Raw genomic sequence first — 25,652 nt, forward strand, 5'->3', positions numbered from 1 at the left:
GACAGAACCACTGATAGGAGCCAGCACCTCCTGTGCCTTAATGCACCAAAGAGATTAACGGATCAGTCCTGATTCAAAGCCATGTAAGTTATTCCTGTCACCGATGGTTCCTCGTGTTTGTCATGAAATGAAGGCACCAAAGTTGTATTTTTATATCTGATTCTGTTTGTTTTACTGTGTGGACCCGAGTCAGATTTATGTTGATAGAAACAAAACTTATTAACAAAACATCAAATAAATGGGAGTAAAACACAACAAAGCAAAAAAAGACATTTTAAAACTAAAACATGTAAGTTAAAAAAAAAAATTAATAAAAGTAAAGTAGGAAACTGCATTTTCAAACAAAAAAATTAGACCCTTATCTCGTAATAATGTGAAACTGGTGTTGTATCAGAACAGAGTTGAGGTTATTTTGTACCCTGAATTTATTTTAAAATATGAATTTTACATATAAATAGTGACAAAATAAATTTAAAAAACATCGTACAAAATCCAACAAAAATCTAATAAAGTATCTCATATTTTTGCCTTTAGTGAATGCACTTTTATAAATATTTCACACAATTACATTATTTGTCGGCAACTTATTTATAAGTTTAATTCTTGTTTTGTTTGATATTTAAGGTGTTTTGTTTCGACATAAATGTGACTGAGCTCTATTTATTAATTAATCTGCGGGTATTTTGATGAATGGTCAGAATTTGCAGGGGTTTTTTTCACATTCGATTCACTCAAAAGTAGCTGAAGCTTCTGGTGAAATAAATGTGATTAGATGATGAAACGGTGAAAATAATGAACAGATTAAAGACAGATCACAGCTCTATTTATAATGAATGTAAAGTTTGGTGAACCTCCATATAAATATATTTTTCAGTGCAATGTTCATTGGTTTATTGTATAAAACAGTTGTAACTTTATTAGATCAGAGTTAAACTTATCATGGTTGAATTGACTTCTTTTCTTCTTGTTGATCTTTACTCGTAATCGGACGTAGATTGAGTTAAAATCCAGAAAGCGTAGATTACTTCTGGTGTTTTTTATTTATTGTGTTGAGGGTGACTGTTCCGACTCTGGGATGTTTGGTGTTTTTTCTGTATTTATAAGCTGTTGATGGTGAACCTGATACTTGAAGCGTTTTGTGCCTTTTTTGTTTTTCTTTGTGTTTCTTTTTGTTTTTTGTATGGAACATTTCCTGGCCTTGTCAGTAGAAGTCTAATAAAGGGTTGGTTTTCTGGACTCTTTCGGGGGGTGGTGTTTTTGAAGGTGGTGGCGCTGGGCTAAATGGGTCGAATGGTGGCGTGGAGGGTCCTGGAGTCTCAGCTGGAGCCGACAGCTGTCATCCAGAACGGTAAGGTCCTGACAGACGGGAACCCACTCAGTGACACGGACAGACCCACAAATCACACACACATGCACACAAGGACCTACAACAGACAGCAATGCAACAACGGGATTAGAACCACAAACACAACACAAGTATACAGAGGTACTTGAACACAACACGGTCAAAGGTCCGCACAGTTCAACATGAGTCCAACAAATGATGGCAAAGTGTTTCAGATTCTTTTAGTCTTTGCCGTTAAAAACAGGTGTTTCATTCCCTCAAACATGAAACACACCGAGGTTCAACATGAAACGGAATCAGAACATGAAGCAGAACACAAAGTAGAAACAGAACATGAAGCAGAAACAGAACACGAAACAGGACATGAAGCAGAACATGAAGCAGAAACAGAACATGAAACGGAAGCAGAAGGCAAAGCAGAAACGTAACACAAAGCAGAAACGTCACGAAGCAGAAAGGAAACACAAAATGGGAACGAAATATGGAAACGGACCACTAAACGGAAATAGAACACAAAGTGGAAACGGAACATGAAGCAGAACACGAGGGAGAATCAGAACCTACTGTTTTCATCCAGAACGGTTTGTGTATTTATGGAACGTACGTTTTCAGCTGAAGTCGCAGAAGTAGAAAAACTAAAGGAACCTTTTAGAACAGATGATGAAGACATGAATAAAACAAGTGAAGGAAAAAAACAGGAACTAATTGGAACGACAGACACACAACATTAATATTTGTTTAATTTGAGTTTTATTTGTTACATTTCCAGCTCCATGACTACACATGTAAAAACATCTCCAGGTATTTTTTTTTAATCTTTTATTCTGCATCCTTCTGAATCTAAACATTTCATCCTCGTTATTTGACACTTTTTGAAGATTCTTGTGGCAGAAAAATCACAAATAGATGTAAAAAGTAGATCAGGGATAAAAGTGGAGAAAACTGAATGTTGATGTAAGTCTAATTTGACTCCTGTTAGTGTGCATATACATATATATATATATATATATATATATATATATATATATATATATATATATATATATATATATAATGAAGATGTCCTGTTAAATGTGAAGCTTCAGTTCTAATGTGAAGATGGACAGAGTCACAGAACATTGAAGAACTCAGGACTTTTACATTTAATGTCTTCAAGTGACACTGAAATAAGCTGTTTCATTATGAAGTGGAATTAGAGTCAAAATAATCAGATATTTAAAATAAAGTCATTCAAGTAAAACTGTGATATTTAGAGAAGAACTCAGACTTGGAATAAAAACAGTTTTTATGAAAAAAAAAATATTCATGTTGAAAATATTGACTTAATGAAATGTTAAATGCATTGAATTAAGTATTAAAATCACAAAACCGTCATCTTTTATTGTGTTGCATCTTTTACATGTTGAATCTATTTTGTCTTTTAAGGTGTTTTTTTATGTTCTTGTATCTTTTTATCTCTTTTGTCATTTCCGTCTTTTTTATTTTATTTTGTTTTGCATCTTTTTCATGTGTTTGCCTCATTTTTTTTCATCTTGTGTCATCTTGGTGTTTTTCTTCCACTCAGGACCTAAATCAGCCTTAAAACTATGATAATAATAGAATAGAATAGAATAGAATAGAATAGAATAGAATAGAATAGAATTGAATAGAATAGTTGTTTATTGTCACTGTTACAGGAACAATGAAAATCTTGGTAGCTGCAGATTCTTAAAGTGCAAAAAGACTATAAAAATATCACACAAAAATTATACTGAAAAATATATACTGAAAAATACTGACAAAAACTACAAAGAAAAATACTAGAATATACAAAAGGCCAGCTCTGTATTGAAGAAATATATACATCAAAGATATATACAGGGTCAAATAAAAAAAGATTTAATTTCACATTTAAATGATCAGTTTTAGTCACCTGACATGTATATGTTTAATCTTGTATTTTGTGAGTACTGTGTGTACTAGTACTGCAGTTCTGCATCAGATTATAAAACCATATTAAGTTTGTTTTTTATGTAATTTATGATTAAAGCTGTGATAAATGAAGTAAAAAATCCAGTATTTCCTCTGAGATGTAGGGAAACAGAATAAAACACAAACACTGAAACTATAAGTATCCGGGGTGTGTATTTGTATTTGTATGCAGTACTGCAGTAACAGTACTGGCTTTGTTTACCCTCTGCTACTTTTCTTTCTCTCTGAGCTCATGTTCGATGTGTAGTTACTCATTAACACCAATAATCCTAAACCCTCAAACGAGGCTCGGACAACTTTTACACCAACGCCACAAATTCCACAGATGAAGGATCCAGAGTTTAGATTCATCTTAACCCTCAAAGATCCAAATATCTGCTGGTGTAAATGTTTAATACCTGTTGATCCACTAATCCTACAAAATAACAGCGTAAAAAATATAAGCAAAAATTTCACTAAAATTAAGTAAAAATGAATCAAAAATCAACAAAATAAGTCACAAACTGAACAAAATTGAAGAAAAAACAATGAAATAGGCAGCAAAATATAGAAAAATACAAAAAAAAAAAAAAATTAGCAAAAACTAATAAAATAACAATTATAATCAATAAAAATGAACAAAATAAGGTTATAGATGTTTGTTTTTATGTTCAGTTAATGATATATTTTACTGTAAAAGTCACTTTTTCTTAAGTTTTTTTTGGGAATTCACCCTGAGCTTTAATGAACATCTACATGATCAGTGAATTAAATATAGAAAAATAAATGATTTACACTGAAAAATGTAAAATACAGAGAATAATATTATGATAAATGGGGATAAATCACTTAGAGATAAAAATTCATTGGGGGAACTGACACTAAAGTATCACTGGGTCTTTAAGGGCTGAACCTGATGAACTCTGGGGTTTAAATGCGTCGTCACGGAACAGAAACACAACAAACATGATACGAACATGATATGACACCACGAACAGTTTATAGAATAAAAGGGACAGAATTAGACGGAATAATAAAGATCTGCTTTGAATAAACTGGAGAAAAACTTCATTTACTTTGTTAAAACCGTTGCTTCAGGTTTTCATTCTTTCATGTTGACATTTTTCTCCAGATTATTTCTCTTTAATCTCTTTAATCCTGTTAGTAGTTTCTGGTTAATCTCAGATTTTACTGCAGCAAAGAAAACTTTACCTTCAGATTCACAAAAAAACAACAACACAAAATAAATAATAAAAGTCCAGATCAGCTGGACTAAAGAACAGACACAGATAAACAAGACGCAGCAGAAAAATGAATTTAAGACTAAACAGGATTGCATTTTAACCACAGACTCATCATTTTACTGTTGATTTTATATAGATTTACTGCTGTTTTTGGAGAATAAACGAAATATTTAGCAGTTTTTAATCAATGGTGGAATTAAACACATACTTGTACTGAACATTTTTAATATCTTCTAATATTTTATGCATGGAATTATTAATTAAATGAGCTCAGACTTAAACATGTCAAACTCATTTTAGTTCCGGTTCACAGTCAGACCAACATGACCAGTAAAATAATAACCTTTAAATAATAATAATAATAATAATAATAATCTCAATGTGTCTTTGTTTTAGTGTGAAACTTAAATTACTTTATAAAAATGTGAATAAACTGAACAACCATGTACACCCTGAAATATCTTAAAAAAGTGCAGTTTCAACAATATTATGTCTCAGCTCATGTTTTAATATCTTCAGTGTAATTTTTGCACTTTGTGAATTCATCCCATGGTCCAGATCGATCTATTTTGTGGGGTGGTTTTGGCCCCCGGGCCTTATGTTTGACACCCCTGATGCACCTGTACTGTATGTGTGTAACTGTAAGACATGATGCAGTAAAATTAGTTAGATAAAACAAAATTCAGCCATTTTACTGCAGCGATGCTTAGATAAACCTTGTGAATTTATTCACTAAACTATTTACATGTTTTCTCTGTTTTTTATCTTTTGTTTCTTTAGTGTATTTTTGCTTTTTCTTGTTATATCTTTTGTTCCATCTTGCATCAGTTTTCCTTCAGTTGCGTCATTTTCATCTCATTTTGTCTTTTTCTTTTTGTGTCTTCATCTTTCATCAAGTCTTTTTTGTCTTGTTGCATCTTTTTTGTGTCGTATATTTTCTTTTGTTGTGTCTTGTGTATTGTTTGATTTTCGTGGTTTTGCATCCTTTTTCTCTTTCATCATGTCTTTTCTGTGTTGTTGCATCTTTTTTATCTTGTTGCATCTTTTTGTGTATTGTGTTTTTTGTGTGTTGTTGTGTCTTATTCCTCCTTTTGCATTATTTTTCTCTTTGTCTTGTTATGTGTTACATAGTTTTGGTCTGTTTCTGGTGATATTTACCGATCGTGGACTCACTAAGGCATGATGCAGTGATGCAAAATAAAACTAATGGATAGTTCATCTAACATGCATTAAAACTAAAACCTGTTTTAATGATTGAAGGAACATGTATTCGTGTTAATGTAATGAGTATGAAGTATTTAAACCTCATCAGCATGTTAAAAGGATCTTTAATGAAGGAGAATTAGAGCCAAACTGAGAATAAATTCAGAATATGAGATCAAGTTTTACAGCCTTAAATAAATCACGCAGCATTGAATAAAAATAACCAAACATCCTATTATTAAATGAATAGGTTCAGGTGTGTTCGGGGTCAGCTGGGAAATCTGACAACTCCATTAGCGTTAATTTAAAGCCTGTTTGTGGTTATTTTCGGGTGTATTTATTTTATTATTTTATAATAAATTAAATCATCTGCTTCTGTGTGTTTTTAACCCTCCTTCCCTCAAATTAGCCCGTGTTTTCCTCCGACGCGCACGCGCCGGGCTGTGACTCAGCCCGCGCTCAGGGTAACCCGGGGCGCGTGGGCAGGATGACATCACCGCTTTCGGGCTGTGATTGGCGGAGGCGGCTACACCTGCTCGTGGCCCCGGGTCTGGGCTTCTGGCAGTGCTGCAGGTCCGCGAGAGGGGGAGCGGCACGCGCAGGATCCTTCATGAGATGAGCTCCGCTTTGGACTAGACGACACCAAAGGAGCGCGCGCACGCATCTGCGCAGGACGCACGGACACAAACACGGACAGGTGCGATGCCGTCCGCCCGCTGAGCCTTTACCCGGCCGGTCTGTCACTGAGGGCGGCGGGAGGAGGAGGACGAGGACCGGAGCGGAGCCGCGGAGCCCCCGAAGCAGGAACGGCACAGCGACGCACCGGCGACCGGCGGAGGAGCGCGGACCATGGGCTCCGCGTCGTCCTCATACCGGGTCATTTACCTGGACGTGGACGGAAGGATCCAGAAGGTACGTGGACATGTTCACCTGGACAGTCAGAAGGTCCTGGATCCGGTAAGAAAAGCAGGAAAACCAGAACGGGGACGAAGTTCTGGGTTTTCAGGAGTTTTCTCAGTATGAGGAGGTGAAAAAAAAAGCCATCTGATATCGTGATATATGGCAGATGGAAACAAAATATTCATGATAATGAGGCTGCTATCATGATAAATGCATAAGATAAGATGCACTTTGGTCCTGCGTGAAAGCTGAAGATTCAGAGGATTATTGTTACAAATTATTCATAAAAACCCCACTGAGATGGAACCAGAACCTGCAGCTGCTGATGTTGTCCATTTTATTCATTTTTGTTGTTTTTCTTTTTGTCTTCTTCATGACATGACAAACACTTCACAACATTCGACAAACTAACACACAGAAAAGTAAAATGTATGCAACAAAATAAGATATTTAATGTATTATTTGTCAATGTAATCAAAATAATCACTAAAACCAACCAAGTCATGATATAACATCAAATGCATAGCTGATGATCTCAAAGAGAACTGTCATGATATAACATAAAATGAGGTGATATGATTGAAAAATATGTCAACATAATTATCAGTATTGTTTCCTGTTTACACATATGTTTTTCAATTATGGAAATAATATATCACAGATGGATCCAAAAACATTCATGATAATAACACTTATATCACAATAAATATCAAATTAAGAAGCTGAATTTTGGTCCTGAGTCAAAGAAACCAGATGATTATTTATTGTTGTAAATAAATTATTGATGAAAATCATATGGAGATGGAATCAGAACCAGTCGCTGCTGATTCTGTGATTCAATGATTATTTTTATCTATTTTACTCATATTTTAATTATTTTTCTTATCTTCTTAACATGACAAACACTTCATTCAAACATTCGACAAATATACACAAAAAATAAAACATTTATGAGACAGAACAATACAATATTTAATATGTTGTTTGACACTATAAACATAATATTCACTGAAACCAAAACATGTCATGACATAAAATGATATAATAATCACAGCTGATGATCTCAAGGAAAAACTATCACAATATGACATAAAAGTATATGATATGATAGAAAAATATATAACAATAATCATCAGTATTGTTCTCTTACCCATCTACACATATTTTTTTCAATAATCTCTCAAATTCTACTGGTTTAATGAAACAGATCTCTTAAACCTCAAACTAGGCTTGAAAAATATATATATAAATGTTTGTTTTCTGAAAATTGTCAAAAATTCCTAAATTGAGAAAGCAAAAATTATAAAATGCCACCTCTGTGTGTGTTGTGAATATATTTCTCCATCACCGTATTAATTTATATTAAATTATTTTCAGTTTTAGCCAATAATGCACTTAAACTGTTTTACAATGTGCTGCTTATTCATCATTATTCACTGATTTTGCACAGATTCCATTTAATTTAGCAAAGAAAACAATCATTTTCTCATATTTTGTCTTTTTCTTCTTCCTGAATCATCTGTTTAACATGAAAACTTATCAGATTGGATTTTTTTATACATCTGACACCTTCACTTGTGGCTAAAAATGTTTATTATTCTAAAATTTGCATAAACTTTCACCTATTGATTGATTTAATGACATTACAGCAACATTACTGCAATGTATGTTCACTTATGATCTGTTCTGTCCCTCGAGCTGAAATCACAACAGATTGTTGTTAAATATATAGAATTTTCTCACATATGTGCAAACTATGTAAAATTAGTGTCTGAAACAGTTAATGTTGACAATTAGATCTAATATAATGATAATGTGTTAAAATGCGCAACAACAGCTGAGACGTCGACAAAATGAACCTAAACACCAAACATTTATACTAATAACAATGAATTCTCAGAATGAAGATCTCTGTATATTATAAAAATAATGCCATGACATGATATAAGATCATATCAGGATAATGTTTTTTGCCCAAACCTATTTAGTTTTTCATTTATTTATTTATGTTTTAGTGTTTTAACCCTTTTTAAACGAATGTATCACCGGTGCTACATTTTGCACTTTACATAGCATTCAAATTACCTTAACTCCTGAACCAATATCCACAAAATTCAACTGGCATCTGAAAGCTGAGATTCTGAGTTTTCCATCGTTTTATAACACTTTATGGTAGAGACCAGAGCAGGGCAGACAACAACAGGTGGTCAATAACAAACACTTACTACTTTTAGCAGCATTTTAGCGAGATTTTGGCAAATTCTTGTAAATAATTGTATATTATAGTGATATTGTTGTTTTGGAGTGTTCTACTAGGGTTATTTGACGTGTTTTTGCCAAGTGCCTTTTTTTTTTCCTGCAGTTTTTATCTGTATTTTTCCAGTTGGTATGGTTCATTGATACTTGTATTTTAGCTGTAAATATTATATAGGCTAAATGCATGTGTATTTATATTAGTGCTGTCAAACAATTAAACTTTTTAATCAGATTAATCACAGGGTTGCTGTAGATTAATTTTGATTAATCATGATTAGAGATCATTCATTTTTAATCTGTATTGATCGCGTTTCATTTTGCATTAGCAAACAGATGCAAGAAAGAAAGATATATAAATGCACTTAATGTGTTTGTCGCAAGCTGGGAGACGCTTTAGCCGAAGTGCTAGCAGAATCCCAACTAACGTAAGCTTTGTGTTAATGTGTTTTTTTAAGATGGAAGTGCTTCAGTGAAAAGAAAACTCCTTCCTGTAGAGTGTGCATAATACTTTGTCTGTCGACTGTTCCGTCTTTACGTTTTTTTGTCGTCATATTTCCATCCAGAGAGCTAGCGTGTTGTTTAGCATCTTCCATCTTTATGAGTTGGTTCTGCTGCTTGTCACTACTGGATCAACTGCCCATTTGTTCATGCTTGACGCTAACTCTACTTGGACAAACTGCCCGAAATGCCAGAGACGTTCAGAGTCATTCTGTGCTGCAAAATTTTTAACCAGATTAATCATGATGATGGATTAATCTGCATCAACACATTAATTTTGACAGCCTCAATTTATAAATCTGTAGCTGTCCAGGGCAGATAGAGATGCACTGTCGTTATTTGAATCAGATAATGGATGTTTTTGTCAGTGAAATGAGGGGCTCTGTCTATAACTAGAAAGAAAGTGAACACAGGCTATCCCACAGGATAAAAATGACTAGGAAGAACTAAAAATAAGAAGAAGAACATGGACACAGAATGATCTAGACAAACTCAAATGTTTGAACACTTTGAAATAGTTGAAAGTTTATTTCTATAGTCTCAAAGTTTGATTATGAACATTTACAGTTGTTTTTAGAATAAATATGCTTAAAAAAATCTAATCCATTTTTAATTACCTCTGCCAAGGAGGTTATGTTTTTGCCAGGGTTTGTTTGTCTGTCTGTTTGTCTGTCCGTTAGTGTGCAACATAACTCAAAAAGTTATGGACAGATTTTGATGAAATTTTCAGGGTTTGTTGGAAATGGGATAAGGAAGAAATGATTAAATTTTGGTGGTGATCGGGGGTGGGGGGGCCCATGGGGGGGGGGGGGTGCAGACCAGAAAATTTAATCAAAATCTGTCCATAACTTTTTGAGTTATGTTGCACACTAACGGACAGACAAACAGACAGACAGACAAACAAACCCTGGCAAAAACATAACCTCCTTGGTGTGGGGGGGCCCACGGGGGGGGCCACTGATCAGCCTTGGCGGAGGTCTGCGCTCTCCGAGTGCTTCTAGTTGTTTTACTGTAACACACTGTTTTAAGCCTTTATTACATATAATAATGATAATTAATGGCCAGACATTGAAAGTTAAGTTCTTCCAGGAAAAACGGTGCAAAAAGAATGGGAAAAAAAAGAGGCATCCTGACACTTTTTTATTGCAAAAAAACACCCATAAATAAACCTAGGCCTGTTATAATGGTAGTCCTTAAAGGGTTAAAGCAGATAAAACCCTCAGAAACACTACTGAAACTCCTCATAAAGTTGCCTTTTTCATAAACTCTTTGTATTAACCAATGTTTTCTGATCAGGTGTCTGGTGTTTATCTTCTCATGTATGAAAATCGGTGACATTTCAGGTGTGTTTTGTTGTCGCCGTCGTCTGTTTGAGGCCTTTGTTTGTGCCGTCGTGTCCTGATGATCTGCAGTAAATGATACGTGAGTGTAAATGTCAGCTCCGAGTGGACGTAATGATCCACCTGTGGAAAAGCCTCGTTTACTTCAGCGGCGCTAACGAACAGCGTTTGTTCTCATGTGTTTGTGTGGACGTTGTGCTTTGCTGCCTAACACTGAGGTTGAACAATAACTCAGGTTTCGACCTCTAAACGCCCTGAATGCACCCAAACCTGGTTCATTTACATATGTGGGTTTAGAAGAGCTGACAGTGATGGACGGACACGCAGAGAAACCAGACATTTGTTCATGATCTGAATAAACCATAGATGTTAAACGCATTTTAGTTCAGGCTTCACATTCAGCCCAATGTGATCTAAAGTAAAATAATAGTAAAATAATAACATAAGAACCCATAAATAATGTCAACTCCAAACTTTTCTCTGTGTTTTAGAGTAAAAAAGTAAAATAACATTAAGTGAAATGTTTACAAGTACAAACTCTCCATGAAAAAAATGTAAATAACATGAACAACCTGAAATTTGGTAAGAAAAATAAGTGCAATTTTAACAACATTCTGCCTTACTTTATCAGTTCCACATGTACATTATAACTTACAGATCACAGTGGATCTGCAAATACACAAAACACTTAATAACAGTCAGAATATTGGTACAATTACACTTATGACTTTTTATGTTGTTCATATTTGTTCAGATTTTATATTCACAGCCCAATATGATCTCTGGTGGGCCAGACCAGTAAAATAATAACATTATAAAAAGTATGAAAAAATGAATGAATATGAACAAAATAAACAACATGAATAAAAATGTACAAAACATGAACAAACATGAACAAAATGACCACAAATAATCAGAAATTACAACAAAAAAGACAAAATAAATGATAAAAACAACAAAATATGCATTAAAAATGAATAAAAATTAAGATGGCACTTACTTCTCTTGAAGATATTTCATGTTGTTCATATTTGTTCAGGTTATTCACATTTTATCTTCACAGCACAATATGATCACACCAGTAAAACAATAACATGACAACCTATAAATAATGTCAAAAATGTACAAAAAAGTGGACACATATGAACAAAATAAACAATAACATGGATGAAAGGTTCAAAAATGTGAATAACTTAAAATGTCTTAATAGAAGTAAGTACAATTTTGACAATAGTTTGTTGATGTTTCTCAAATTTATATTATTGTTAGTAAATTGTTATTATTTTTCTTTGTGCATGTTTTATTGTGTTTATCATTTATTTTGTTTATATTTGTTAATTTATTTATTTATTTATTTTTTTCATTGTTGCTTATATTTGTTTATTTTGTTCATATTTGTTCAGGTTATTCACAATTTTTGTTAAATGATAGTTTGTACAGGTATACATTTCCATGTGATTTAACTTTTTATCCTGAAACAAAGGGAAAAATATTTATTTGTCATTATTTATAGGTTATTTTGTTATTATTTTACTGGTCTGACCCACTTTAGATCATATTGGTCTGAATGTAGAACCTAAACTAAAATGATTTTACCATTATTGATTGTTAATACCCTCAGTGTAATTTTGGGCCGGATTGGACCCTTTGGTGGCCAGTTTTGGCCCATGGGCCGTATGTTTGACCCCCCTGTTATAAATTGATGCCTGCAGCTGCTGGATTTAATCTGAAACTGGTTCGACGAAAAGGCAAAAGTTTCAGGGTTAAACACATCGATAGACCTAAAATCAAACTATGAGGTGATGGTTCGTTTTCATCTGTTGTGTTTTGTCTCAGTTGAACCCAGATCTGAAAACAGGATCTGTTTCTGTCTGAGTTCTGTGATTCCCTCAGTGGAAAGGATGAGTTTATAGGTGTTGGTTCAGGATCCAGAGGATAAACTGAATGTACTGGTTTATTTGGGACTGAAAATGACTCATCTCTGGGGGAATTTTGCCGCAAAATGTTTGTATTTCTGTAAACTTTGGTCCTGCAGAGACACCGTAGTTCTCTGAAAAGGTGTAAAGGCCTCTGGACAATCAGATCATATTTTTAAACCTTTGAATGCCATGTTTGTAATGTAAACAAACCATATTTTTTGATGCAAAAAAACAGAAAACTTTTTTCCCCCCATATTCTACATAAAAATTGGAATACTTATTTTTTTTATTTTTTTTATCCTGGCATATGTCAATGATTAACACCATCATTGGTTAATATACATTATTATTTTTTGTTCTAGGTCAAATGTTAAATGCTAAAATATGTCAGTGTGCATTTTGTACTCATTTGGTAGAAGGGTGTTAGTGTATGAATTTAACATTGTTTATAATGTGCTGATTTTAGTGGATGGGTCAGAATTTAAAAAATCATGCAAAAATGAACAACTTCTGAATTCGACCTAAAACAAATTATGAAAAATAATATGACCTTTTATAACATGAAGTGCAAAGTGTGTATAATATGCTCGCCTGGAAACTGGAAGGTTAACTCAACTAAACACCAGAAAAACTGACACATAATGGAGAGATTTTCAGTTTTTATTGAACTAAAAAAGTTTCCAGAATTTAATGCATCATTCAGACATATTTGAAAAGACAATCCATCTTTTTTTCTTCTATGTGAAGAATAGAATCTGAAATAAACAATAATAAAAAGGGAAAGTCATAAAACTTAACACTGTATTGTTGATTAAAAACTGCAACGGATCCATTCCATAATTAGTCTGCTGATGAGCGCCAACATCTGTTTACTCCGTCGACCCAGAGAATGACGCCCGTAAAAGGTTGTATACGGAGGTGGATGCATTTACTGTCATATTTATGGACCGTTTATCTCCGCTGGGATCTGTAAACATACCGTCGTGTATTTCCTGAAAACTCCACGTGAAACAGAAACGTGTCCCGCGGTCACGACAGGTTTGGACACAGACATACGATAAATGATCAGATATCGAGGTTTCACATTCACGTCCTGATAGAAAAACATCTGATGTAGTTGACAGATAATTTGACAATGTCTGAAGACGAAACCAGATAATTGAACATTTAACTCCAAATAATCAATCAATAAATATAAAACTATTTCTGGACGATACAGACTAATATGTTCACATCAACTATCATGACATTTATCACAATAAATATTATTAATCTTCTCTAGTTTGTTATTTATTAAATGTATTGTTTGTGTCTTTATTAAATCTCTGCACTAAAGAAAAAGATCTTTGGCTTGGATTGAAATTTTATGAAGAATCGGCAATTTTTATTACCTCCGCCAAAAGGTATTGTGATCACTTTGCTTTGTGTGTTTGCGTGCGTGCGTTCATGTGTGTTTGTTTGTTTGTTTGTTAGCAAGATAACTCAAAAAGTTATGGACGGATTTTCGTGAAATTTTCAGGAAATGTTGATACTGGCACAAGGAAGAAATAATTAAATTTTGGTGATGATCGGGGTGGGGGGCAGATCTGTCTTGGCGGAAGTCTGCGCTCTCCGACTGCTTTTCTTGTTTCACTTGTTGTAACATTTACTCCTACATTCATTTACATGTGTAGGTGTTTATTACATCAGTCCAGATTCCAGCTAATAATGACATCAAATCATTGTAGAAACTATTGTTATTCTGTCAGAATTGCATCTGTTTACACAAGTATTTATTAATGTTTTCACTTAATTTAAAATTCATTTCACTTCATTTAACTTCATTTGTTCAAGAAGAAATGTTCTCACTTTGGAAACAAATTGGGAAATTTCTGCAGTTTTTTTTGCAATTTTTGTTCGCCACAGTTACTCAAATCGATTATCGGTATTTCTACTATAACAGAATGTTTTTACAACACAGTATTGATACTTCTACCCTAGCAGAATGTTTTTGTGACATAACATGATTTTTGTACAGTAATGGTGCTTTATTTTAATGCAGTATTGGTATTTATTTATTTATTATAATGGGAGTTTTTATGACACAGTTTTGGTATTTCTACCATAACGGGTGGTTTTTATAACATAACAGTGTTTTATTTTTTTTTTTAATAAAGTTGGGGACTTTTTATAATGCAGTATTGGTATTTCTACTATATTAGGGGTGTTTTTATGACACAGTATTGGTACTTCTACCATAATGGAAGGCTATAACTATTTTTTAATAAAGTTGGGGACTTTTTATAATGCAGTATTTGTATTTCTACTTGCAACAGGGTGTTTCTGCAAGGCAGTATCAGCACTTTAACTGTTAATGTGTATTTTTTATTTAGAAAGTCAGTATTTTTATGACCCAATGGTGCCACATTTTATAATGTCAGTACTTTTCACAGGATGTTCATAATGTAGTATCGTAACAGTATTTGTAAGATGTAGTGGGGTGTTGTTATAATGTAGTATCAGTACTTCTGCCAGAACAGAATACTTTAATAATATAACTGAATTCCTTTATAATATAATAAGTATTGTCATAGTATAGTATCAGTACATGAACCACAACAGGGTGTTTTCATAATGCAGTATGTGTACTTTAAAGATAATTAAGTATCTTTATAAGGTAATTGAGTGTTTTTGTAACTCAACAGTGTTCTTTTATAATGCAGCATTGGTACTTTTACCATAACGGAATATTTTTATAACATAATGAGGTGTTTTTATAGCACAGTATCAGAACTTTTACCTCCACAGGGTATTTGTAAAAGATAAGACAGTATTTTTATAGCATAAAAGGGTACCGCTGTAATGTGGTATAAGTACTTTTACTGTAAAAGACCATTTTTGCAACATAATGGTATATTTTTTTGCTGCAGTATCAGTATTTTTCCAGCAATAGTACATGTAGATTTCATCATTAGTACTTTTCCTGTACATGTACATTTCATTTTACAGTATTTCCTGGTGCTGTTGGTGGTTTTTGTGTCTTCCAGTAGATAAACAGATGAACAGATAAGTGGTATCTTTATCTTTCTGGGTCATTGTCTTTCCTTAACACAAACTGTCACGTTCAGTCTGACCTTGTTTACAAGGCACTGGAATGAGAAAAAAATACCAAAACCCAAAGTATTTACAACTTCTCCACATTCGATCAAAGAAGAAGAAAAAAATCCCAGAGAATCCACGATGGACAAACAATTCAACACGCTAGTTTATTGAAATATTGTCCTCTGTACGTTTGCATTTTTTTCTGTGAAAATCATGTGTTTTCGTGTATTTAATTCACTGATCGTGTAGATGTTTATAAATGCTCACAATAAATTCAGTAGTAATTATGTCAGAAACAGAGAAAATGGAAGAAAAAGTGACTTTTTCAGTCAAATCTATCATTAACTGAACATAATCCAAATGTGTCCATCCACTGTCATTGATCCAACTCCATGGGTTTTACTGGTGAATCAGTGTTAAGGAAGATGATGTGGTTGTTGTACATGGCAGGAGACAGTGGTGACTGATGCTGTTAATGAGGACTCATTATAATCACACCTGACGTTTAAGAGTCATTATGTTCAGGAGACTCGTCTGGATTCACACATTAAGGTGTTTGTGTTTATTACATGAATGATGAAGTGTTTTTCCTGTTGTGGTTCCACGTCTGTGTGTAGTTGATCTGTTTATGTCTTTAAATGATGGTTCGTGTGTTGTTTTTATTTTGTCTCTTTAATGCTGATGTTCAGGACTTTGATTCCACAGTGAATCCAGTGCTTTAGTTTGTTAAAGTGTAGTACCACTGATGGCTACTCGAGGCTGCTCCATAAAGCACCTGCTCCATAGACTTACACTGAATTCCTCTAAAAATGCTGTCAGTGTTTTTCTGCAGGTTTGCCTCAGGTCTTATTGGTTTTATTTAGACCTTTTAATAACTGATCTGAAGATGTTTCTTCCATTAATCAGATCTGGGCTTTGACTGACAAGTGTGATTGACATCTCACTGCTTTTTATTTAATACAACCAATGTGTGTGGTTTTATGGTTAATAAGTTACACTAACATCATATAATATGGCTTTTTTATCCAAATGCTTGATGATGTTTACAGTTTTACATAGTCTGTGAGTTAGCGTTTAGTATTAGCTCATCTCTGACCCCTCATGACACAGTAGCTCCTCCCCTTTTCTTCAAATATGGTATTTTCCTGCTCCGAAAAGCCAACACAGCATCAACCAAAATGCCAAGTCAGTGTTTTTCTGCAGGTTTGACTCTGGTCTTATTGGTTTTATTTGGACCTTTTAATAACTGATCCAAAGATACTTCCTCTGTTAACCAGGTTTGGGCTTTAATTGACAGGTGTGATTGACATTTTGCTGCAGATTTTCAGAACTTCTTTTTATATAATGAAACTCATTTGTTTGGATCTGTGGTTAGTAAGTTACACTAACATGATGTAGAACTTGGTGATGTTTACGGTCGTTATGCTAGCACATTAGCATTAGCTTACTTCTGACCCCTCATGCCTCAATAGCTCCTCCCCTTTTCTTCAAATATGGTAATTTCCACCTCCAAAAAGCTAATTCTTTGGCAACAAAAAATGCAAACTACTGGCTGTAGATTGGAGACATGAAGTTTGTACCGTCATTTTCCTACATACAGTCTGTGTTTAATGTTCTTCCTGTGTTTTTGCTGCTGAACCTGTTTATTTAGACCAGAAATAAAGCGTCAGATTCAGTTCATCTCTGTGGTTTGTGATGGAACTAATATGACTGATGTGTGGGTTTGTGTTTCAGGTGGTGTTCAGTCGCTTTTGCAGCCCATGTGACATTAAGGAGCTGTTCTGCACGGCACTTGGCGTCTCACGGTAGAACAACATTTTTTTCTTCTCCACTTTCGTCCTCATGTTTCACTATTTATGATCAGACGAAGCAGTAACGCAAAGAGACAGAAACATCCTGAAACAGTAAACATCATGAAGGAGGAGATCAGCAGGATTTAGGATCAGAGGAAATATCAGAAAAACGAAGAAACTCAGCCTAATTTCATTCACACACAATGACAATAAAGGCTTTTCTATTCTATTCTATTCTATTCTATTCTATTCTATTCTATTCTATGTAGAGTTAAATGTAAACAGAAGCATTTTAATTAAGGGTGTAAACGGCTTATTCTGAATGTTTCTCTGTCAGAGTAGACCTGCGTTTTCTACACAAGTTGAGGTTTTTCTTTAGTTAGTTCAGACATAATTTAGCCAATATTAACAAAAGAGTGACTTACAAATATCACATAAACTCAGTCATTTATTTCCTCATATCCTATTTTTTCTGGCGTTCTTTGTTAGTTTTAGTTTATTTCATTCATATGATTAAAGACAGAAAAAGAAAATTTGCTTGTACATAATAAAAGCTGATTTAATATAGAATTTAATATAAATGACATTTATGATAGAAATAATAATAGAATAAGATAAGATTTAATCTAAGTAGCAGATTTCTCTTTATCTTTCATGTTTCACTCGTGTGTTTCTGTCAGTCTTTTCTGCACTTTTTTGTGGGTTTTTTTTCTGCTGTTAACACTGAAATTTCCCCACAATGGGATCAATAAAGTCATATTTTATATTATCTGTTACTTACATGTCCATAAATTGACCACATTATGGATGGAAAGAAGTAGCAAGAAGAACAATCTTATATTTTCTGCCTCTTTAACAAAATACTTATGTGTTTACTGTAGTTTCAAACAGAATTATAAAATCAGCCTATTAATACAATATCTGCATCACCTACTACTGTAATCCATCATTTACAAAAAAATGGAAAAAAACAATTTATTCTTTCATTTTTCATTTTCTTTAACTTTAACCTAACAGCCAAGCACTTTAGAAAGAAAAAGACTTAACAAGAAAAGCTTAAAATGAGCATGAAACATGCAAATAATAAATAAAAATAACTTTTTAGACATATAACTGAATAATTTCTCGGAGAAAATAAATACGTACGACTCTGAAGCAGCTGTAGTAGATAAGATAAGATGAGATTAGATAAGATAAGACTTTATTGATCCCACCATGAGGAAATTTCACAGGTGACAGCAGCATATAAATACAAAAATAAATTGCAGGAAAGACAGAAAACAGAAAATATCTAGTTACATATTTACAGTGTATTTGCCGATGTAAACTGCTGCACTTACATTGACGTCACCTACGTTCATTTGCATAAAACATAAATCATCTGTTTATTGAGTTATTGACCTTTGTGTGATTGTGTTTGATCCAGAAACACTAATCTGTCTCTGCTGGACTCGACCGGAGCCATGGTGTCCATCGACCCCACTATGCCTCACAACACTGAGAGGTAAAGGAAACCACGTCCACCAGCATCATCCACTCACACTGACTGACTGTTGATCCCAGAATGCCCTGCTTCCTCCTCTGGGATGGAGACAGTGGGTGGATTCTTCACCTCAGGTTTTTAGCAAATCAGACATGATGATCCACAAACTGAATCAATAGAAACATCAATGAACCTGATGTTATTTCATGATATCATGGAAAAGCGAAGCTGTAAATTAATGTATTATCTTAAGAAAACACCTGTAAATTGACAAATTCTGGCAGATTTCTATCAGAAAATGGAGTATATTTATAGTATAATTGTATTTTTATCAAACAGTATACTATATAGTTTACTATAATTGAGTATTTTTATAATTTAACTCTTTAAACTCTGAGCCTCTAAATGTCCACTAACTTTATTTTTGCTTACCCTGTTTATTAAAAGGTCAGAAAATGTCCTGTGAGAAAGTGCTTTTGCCCATTTCTTTCTAGAATACTCAGAACTTTCAATACTTCACAGTTATTTACAATTTACTGCATGTTGTAAGAGTTTAAAACACAAAAACTGAATCTGATTTTAGAGTTTAAGTGGGGGAAAAAACACTGAAATTGTTTGTGAATGTACATGTATTCATTGGTAGTTATTAGGCTGTTTCTATGGCTTCAGATAAGGTTTAGGGTTAAATGTGTAAGTGGAATTATCATAATGTATTAAGTGAAATATGTCAGCTTTTAGAAACTGTGGGAATTTTTCCAAAAGCACAAATTTTGACAGAATTATGCAAATCCTAAATGTATGAATATATCTGCCCAAATATGCCCAATACATAGAAATACAAAGTTTTCAAAGAATTTTAAATTATGTAGAAAACACAACACCTGCTGTTATTTTACTGTTATTTCATGTATAGAAAAGCTCCCAAATAAAATACATTTATTATCTGTGTAAAACAAGAATTACTGCATGTTTGTCTGCAGTACATCCTCGGTGGTAACATTAACAGACCTCTTGAAGGTTAAAGTGGAATAAAACTTTACACTTTTTTAATGACTGTAACAGACTGAAATGCACTCACTAAACCAGGGCTGTCAACTCATTTTAGTTCAGGTTCCACTTTCAGCCCAATATAACCTCAAATGAGCCAGACCAGTAAAATAATAAAATAATAACTGATAGATCATGATAACTCCAAACTTTTCTGTGTTTTAGATTTAAAAAAATAAAATTACATTATGAAAACGTTTACATCTACAAACTGTTCTTTAAGAAATATGTATAACATGAACAACTTGAAATTTCTTTCGAAAAATAAGTGTAAGTTTACAATTTTCTGTCTCTTTATCATTTATTATTTATTTAAGACATTTGTAGTTGTTCATATTTGTTCATGTTATTCACGTTTTTGATGAAAGGATAGTTTGTAAAAGTAAATATTTTCATGTAATTTTACTTTTTTGCACTAAAAAGTGAGAAAAATTTGTCATCATTATTTATAGGTTATTATGATAGTATTTTCCTGGTCTGATCCACTTTAGATTGAATTGGTCTGAATGTGGAACCTAAACTAATATTTTCAGTGTAATTTTTGCATTTCACAAATTAATCCCATGGGAGGGATTGGACTTTGGCAGGCCGGTTTTGGCCCACAGGCCGGATGTTTGACACCCCTGCACAAGACTAGACCATTACCATTTTGTAGATTAAGTACCTTTATTATTAGAAAGTGGATAATTGTTGAACTGAACTGACCTGAATATTAAATTAACACAAAATGGAAATGTTATTTTCTGTTTAAGTCAGTAAATTCAGCTTTAACATCAGAGCTAAGTCCTGCTGATACTGATTGATGTGACTGATCTACAGATGTTCTGTTTCTATTAAAGTATCGGAGGGGGTTGGTTATTTTCCACAGTCTAGACTTGGAGTTTCATCATCTTCATCTCCACTTCAATCCAACCTGATGTCCTTACCCGACCCCAGCTCTATTTCTGTCCAAAAACCTCCTCCAGTCCTTCAGGGTTGGAGTCGGTTTGGCTCCAGATGAGGCTGATCTTCAGGTTCTGGGCTGTAATTTTCCAGATCTGACCTTCAATGCAGACGCTCAGTAATGAGGCAGTGATCCGCGTGGCCCCTCCCATCGCCGTAAACTCCTGCTGATTAGAGGCGACCCTTAATGGGCGTGTGTTTGCAGACGTTATCTTATCTGAGGGAAGAATCTGAAAACTTCCACTTGACAAACGTTATCGAGGTGTTAATGTTCAGTCTGTGATCGGAGGCTCAGACAGTGGATGACGGGCTGTTTCAGCGGTGTTGACCTGTGTGTGTTTTGTTTTGTGTTGTGTTGAAGGTCACCATACAGAGTGGTTCCAGTGACCGGAGGACAATTGGCTGGTGAGTAACAATGATGACACACATACGCTGGTGGAAAAAGTTTTTGTTTACCTCATGCATTTGTGGTGTTTTGCATTAAGATTCACTCAGTTTCATCCGCGAACAAGAAGGTGCCCAGAGCCGATCCCTGATGCACACCTCACCACTGTCATACTGTTCTGCACCACTTTATTATACAGTGGTGGAAAAAAGTTTTTGTTCACGCATGCATGCATTTGTGATTTATGATATTAAGATTCACTCTTAAGTCGTTGAGCTCTGCCAAGTATTGTTCCATTCTCCAGTCACATGCTCCTTCTGCACGTGCCCAGTTCCATTGAGGTCAAAAACTGAACGTTTCATCAAGATAATGATCATGATGAAACTGACAACAGTTTAGTTTGGTTGCTTTTTCTTGTTAATAATGTAAAAAAAAAAAAAAAAAAAGCCTTTGCATTTGTTTGTATCTGTCTGATGCAGCCACACCTTTTTTCCATTACTGTCTATATATATATATATATATATATATAAATATACATATATATATATATATATATGTATATGTATACACATACACACACACACACACACACATATGGTCTGTTTTTCAGAATAAAAGCTCCTCTATTACAGACACTTATTCAACTCAGCTTTGCCTTTTTTTTGCGCGTCCATACGATCTTTTTCAACCAGATACAATTACCTCCAGTATCACCTTTGCTGTTGTTCCATATTTAGAGCTGTCTCCACACTTTGTGAACTGTAGATCAGTCTAACGCCATCCACTGTAGATCTAGACCAGAGGGGTTCAGCCTGTGGCTCTGGGGCCACATTTGGCTCTTGAGCTGTTTTCTAGTGGCTCCTTGTGGCTTTGTCAAAAAACATACGGAAATGAATAACACTTTGGTATTCTTGTTACAACAATAAAGTCATAATGATGTTATGCAGTTGTAAAACTGTAGACTATACTCTGTCAATTAAACTCTATGAATCCAGAAGTAGTAGTAGTAAAAGTACTACTTTTCTATTTTTATGATATTGAAGGCATCCATCCGTATATTTCATTGCAAATAAAGCTTTCGCATCTGTCATTTTTTGCTGCACAACCCAATAATGACAAATGACAGGTCTTCAGTCAACACTTTGAGATAAAACATTGTAAGCACATTTTTTTTGGCTCCAGAAAGATTTTTTAATGTTTGTCCAAAAATGGTTCTTTAGATAGCAGAGTTTGCCAAGCCCTGATCTAGAATATCAGTCTGGATATTTATTCTGGGATGCTGCAACAGTGGATCTTAAAATGACTAAATCCCTTCATTTTCTGGGTGTAGTCACAGTTCGGACATTGTTGGATGTTTTTCCAAGTGAGAATGGTCAGATATTTTGAATAAGGAGGATGATGACCCTGACAGACATGGACGTCGGTGTTACTGCTGGTGTGAGATCCACATAAACACACACCTGAGAAAAACACCTATAAAAGCCTGTTGATCTCATAAATACCAGGTCCGGTGCAGTTCACAGTCATATAACTGCACTGGGTTTATGACTGAACATCACAGCAGTGACAGCGTTGAACCTGGACAACGACCTTTGAAAACTTCCACTTCCTCTCACCTTTAACACATAAAGGACATGAACATCTGCAGAAGAACTTTAAATCCTCCCCCTTCTTAAATTAAATCAGGTTTTGGAGAATAACCATTGGAATTTTTCCGAAAAGCATAAATTGTGACAGAATTATGCAAACCCAAAATGTACAAATGTGTCATCAACCCCATTCAGTTATAACAGGTTATTTTTATCATATGGTATCAGTGCCTTTACCATAGTTGAATATTTTTATACCACAATTGTTTTTTGTTTTTTTGTTTCTTTGCATATTCTTACATTTTTGAAACCACCTGTGATTGGACAAAGTCTGCATCAGATTAAATGTTTAATTTCTCTCAATCTGTTAGAAATTTTGCCCAATGACGCTAAAAATATCTGTAAAATGTAGCTGATTTTCAACCAGTTTCTTTCTAGTTTTCGCTGGTTTCTGAAGGGTTATTCTGTGTGTTATTAGACTAAAAGCTCTGCATTTTTACAGCATTTTGGATTCATTATTACACCGTTAAGACACTGAAACCTGAGATAAATCCGTCCAAGTCATGGGTTCTTTTCAAAGACCTTTATAATCTGTAGAAAACACAACACCTGCTGTTATTTTACTGTTATTTCATGTATAGAAAAGCTCCCAGATAAACCCTAATACACTTAGTATCTGTGTAAAATGAGAATTACTGCATGTCTGTCTGCAGTACATCCTCAGTGATAACGTTAACAAAACTCCTGAAGGTTAAAGCAGAATAAAACTTAACACATTTTTAATGACTAACAGACTGAAATACACACACTAGGCAGTCAACATTAAACTAAACAGTTGAACTAAATCTAATCTGTTAAACCTTGTTGTATTTGCTGAAACCAGGCCTGTTTTTCTTTTTAAGAATAACTTTGTAAAGTTTTCACATCTTTTCTGGACATCTAACAGACATTCATGGACTGAAAACACAGGTGTCAGGTTCATTTAGTCTCAGTCTTAAGGTCCAGGGTCTTCGTGGTCTTGTGTTATGTGTTATTCTCCTTTATGGACCAGTGTGGACCACATTAGAGCAGTCCAGGACCAGAACTCTCCTCTTGGAATGTTTGGTTTTCTGTGGTCTAGTTGAAACCTGCAAGGACGTCCCTGTTGGTGCAAAAACTCCCTGGACTTTTCAGCTTTAATGACCTTTGACCCCAGACCAGGACGGACCCTAGTTTCTGGACTTGTTGTTGGTACCAGTATGGCTCGTCCTTTGGGTTTCCACTGAGTCCTGGTCCATCCTAGATCCCTCAGAGCCCAGAGAAGTCCACGAGGCTTCATAAGGATTGGTCTTTGCTGCTGAAGGTCTAGACCTTTCTTAGATCTTGATCCAAGTCATGCATGCACATCATTATTTTAACACATTTTTGGTCCTGATTTGCTCCTGATCCAACTTTTTCTTCAGTGTGTCCGCGGACTTTTATCATTTGAGAATAGAATCATTATTTTCAGCCCAGATCATTGAATATTATTTTGCTTTATGTGATTAGAATGACTTTAAATGCTTGAATTTATGTCATTTGTTAAAAGAAACTGTAATAATTAATCAATCAGCTTTCAATTATTTTGGTGATCACTAATAATCAAATAATAAAAGTCAGTTTACTGTCAGATATGAGAGAAAATCATCATATTTTCACATTTATGAAGTTCAAGTTTTGCTGAAATATGACTTCTCTTCCTCCTCTATGACGTAGAACAAGTCATTCACTGAAAACTTGAACACATTTTCTAATATTTTATAAACCAACCATTAAACTGAGAGAATAATCAATGAATTAATCAGCAAGTTAAGAGTCAAAATGCATTAAAAACTGTTAACATGAAGCAAAATAAAATAATGTTAATGTTACTTCTTCCATTCAGGTCAAAAAATGTTCAGCAGATGGAGAATCTGTAAATCTGTAAAAAGCTTCTGAAACTGAAGAAAACATGCATTTATCGAATTAAAAATAAAAGGCAGCCGGTTTTAATCTCTGGTTAAAAGCCAAAAATAGTCTGTTCACTGTCAGCGATGAGGGAAAATCATCATATTTTCACATTTATGAAGCTGAAGTTTTGTTGAAATATGATTTTACTTATCACCAGTTTGAGAATATTGTTGGTTTTTTTGCTGTTTCCTGATTTTTTTTTTTTTTTTACAGATTTTTAACAGAATAGCTGGACAGATGCATCTGTAGATGTATTTTCACGTTCTTGTGGAAGTCATATTTCCCATAAGCCTTTGTCATGAGCTCATTAAGTCACACAGAGGAATTTTTTAACAGCTCTGACCTTTAACCTCTGCACCAAAGTGTCCACATGAGACACAATGTACAAAGCGGCAGACAGTGCTGTGTTTTTTTAGTTTTACAGTTTCTGGTAGCTGCCGATTTATTGGCCGGTGGAGGAGACCTTTGACCACAAACACGGTGCCGTTTATCCAATGTGGTACGGCGTCTCAGTGGGAAGTGGTGTCGGAGGTGTTCGTTCACACATGAATCCGAACCCGGCAAAGGAGCCGACTTCGCTGATCTGGTCTCCGCTCGCTGCCGTCCGCTGCCCTGACCCCCTGCCGCTCTCTGATTGGCTTACATAACCTTCTGTGCAGCGTCACTTGTGTTACTGTGAATGCTTGTGTGTGTGTGTCAGTATGTAACA

General features: G+C 34.4%; 1 protein-coding gene across 2 annotated transcripts in view; it reads left to right on the top strand.

Moving 5' to 3' along the window:
* Nucleotides 1–6,326: 6,326 nt before the first annotated feature.
* Nucleotides 6,327–25,652, top strand: part of LOC115412504 (high affinity cGMP-specific 3',5'-cyclic phosphodiesterase 9A-like) — a 40,178-nt gene continuing 20,852 nt past the window's right edge. For both annotated transcript variants that reach the window (XM_030125062.1, XM_030125061.1), the window contains exons 1-4: nucleotides 6,327–6,654; nucleotides 17,471–17,541; nucleotides 18,956–19,033; nucleotides 21,363–21,406. In XM_030125062.1, the coding sequence (XP_029980922.1) occupies nucleotides 6,592–6,654; nucleotides 17,471–17,541; nucleotides 18,956–19,033; nucleotides 21,363–21,406 (256 nt within the window). In that variant the 5' untranslated portion in view covers nucleotides 6,327–6,591. The remainder of the gene's footprint in view (nucleotides 6,655–17,470; nucleotides 17,542–18,955; nucleotides 19,034–21,362; nucleotides 21,407–25,652) is intronic.

The sequence above is a fragment of the Sphaeramia orbicularis genome, chromosome 21, assembly GCF_902148855.1.
Source record: "Sphaeramia orbicularis chromosome 21, fSphaOr1.1, whole genome shotgun sequence".
In the NCBI taxonomy this organism is placed as follows: domain Eukaryota; kingdom Metazoa; phylum Chordata; class Actinopteri; order Kurtiformes; family Apogonidae; genus Sphaeramia; species Sphaeramia orbicularis.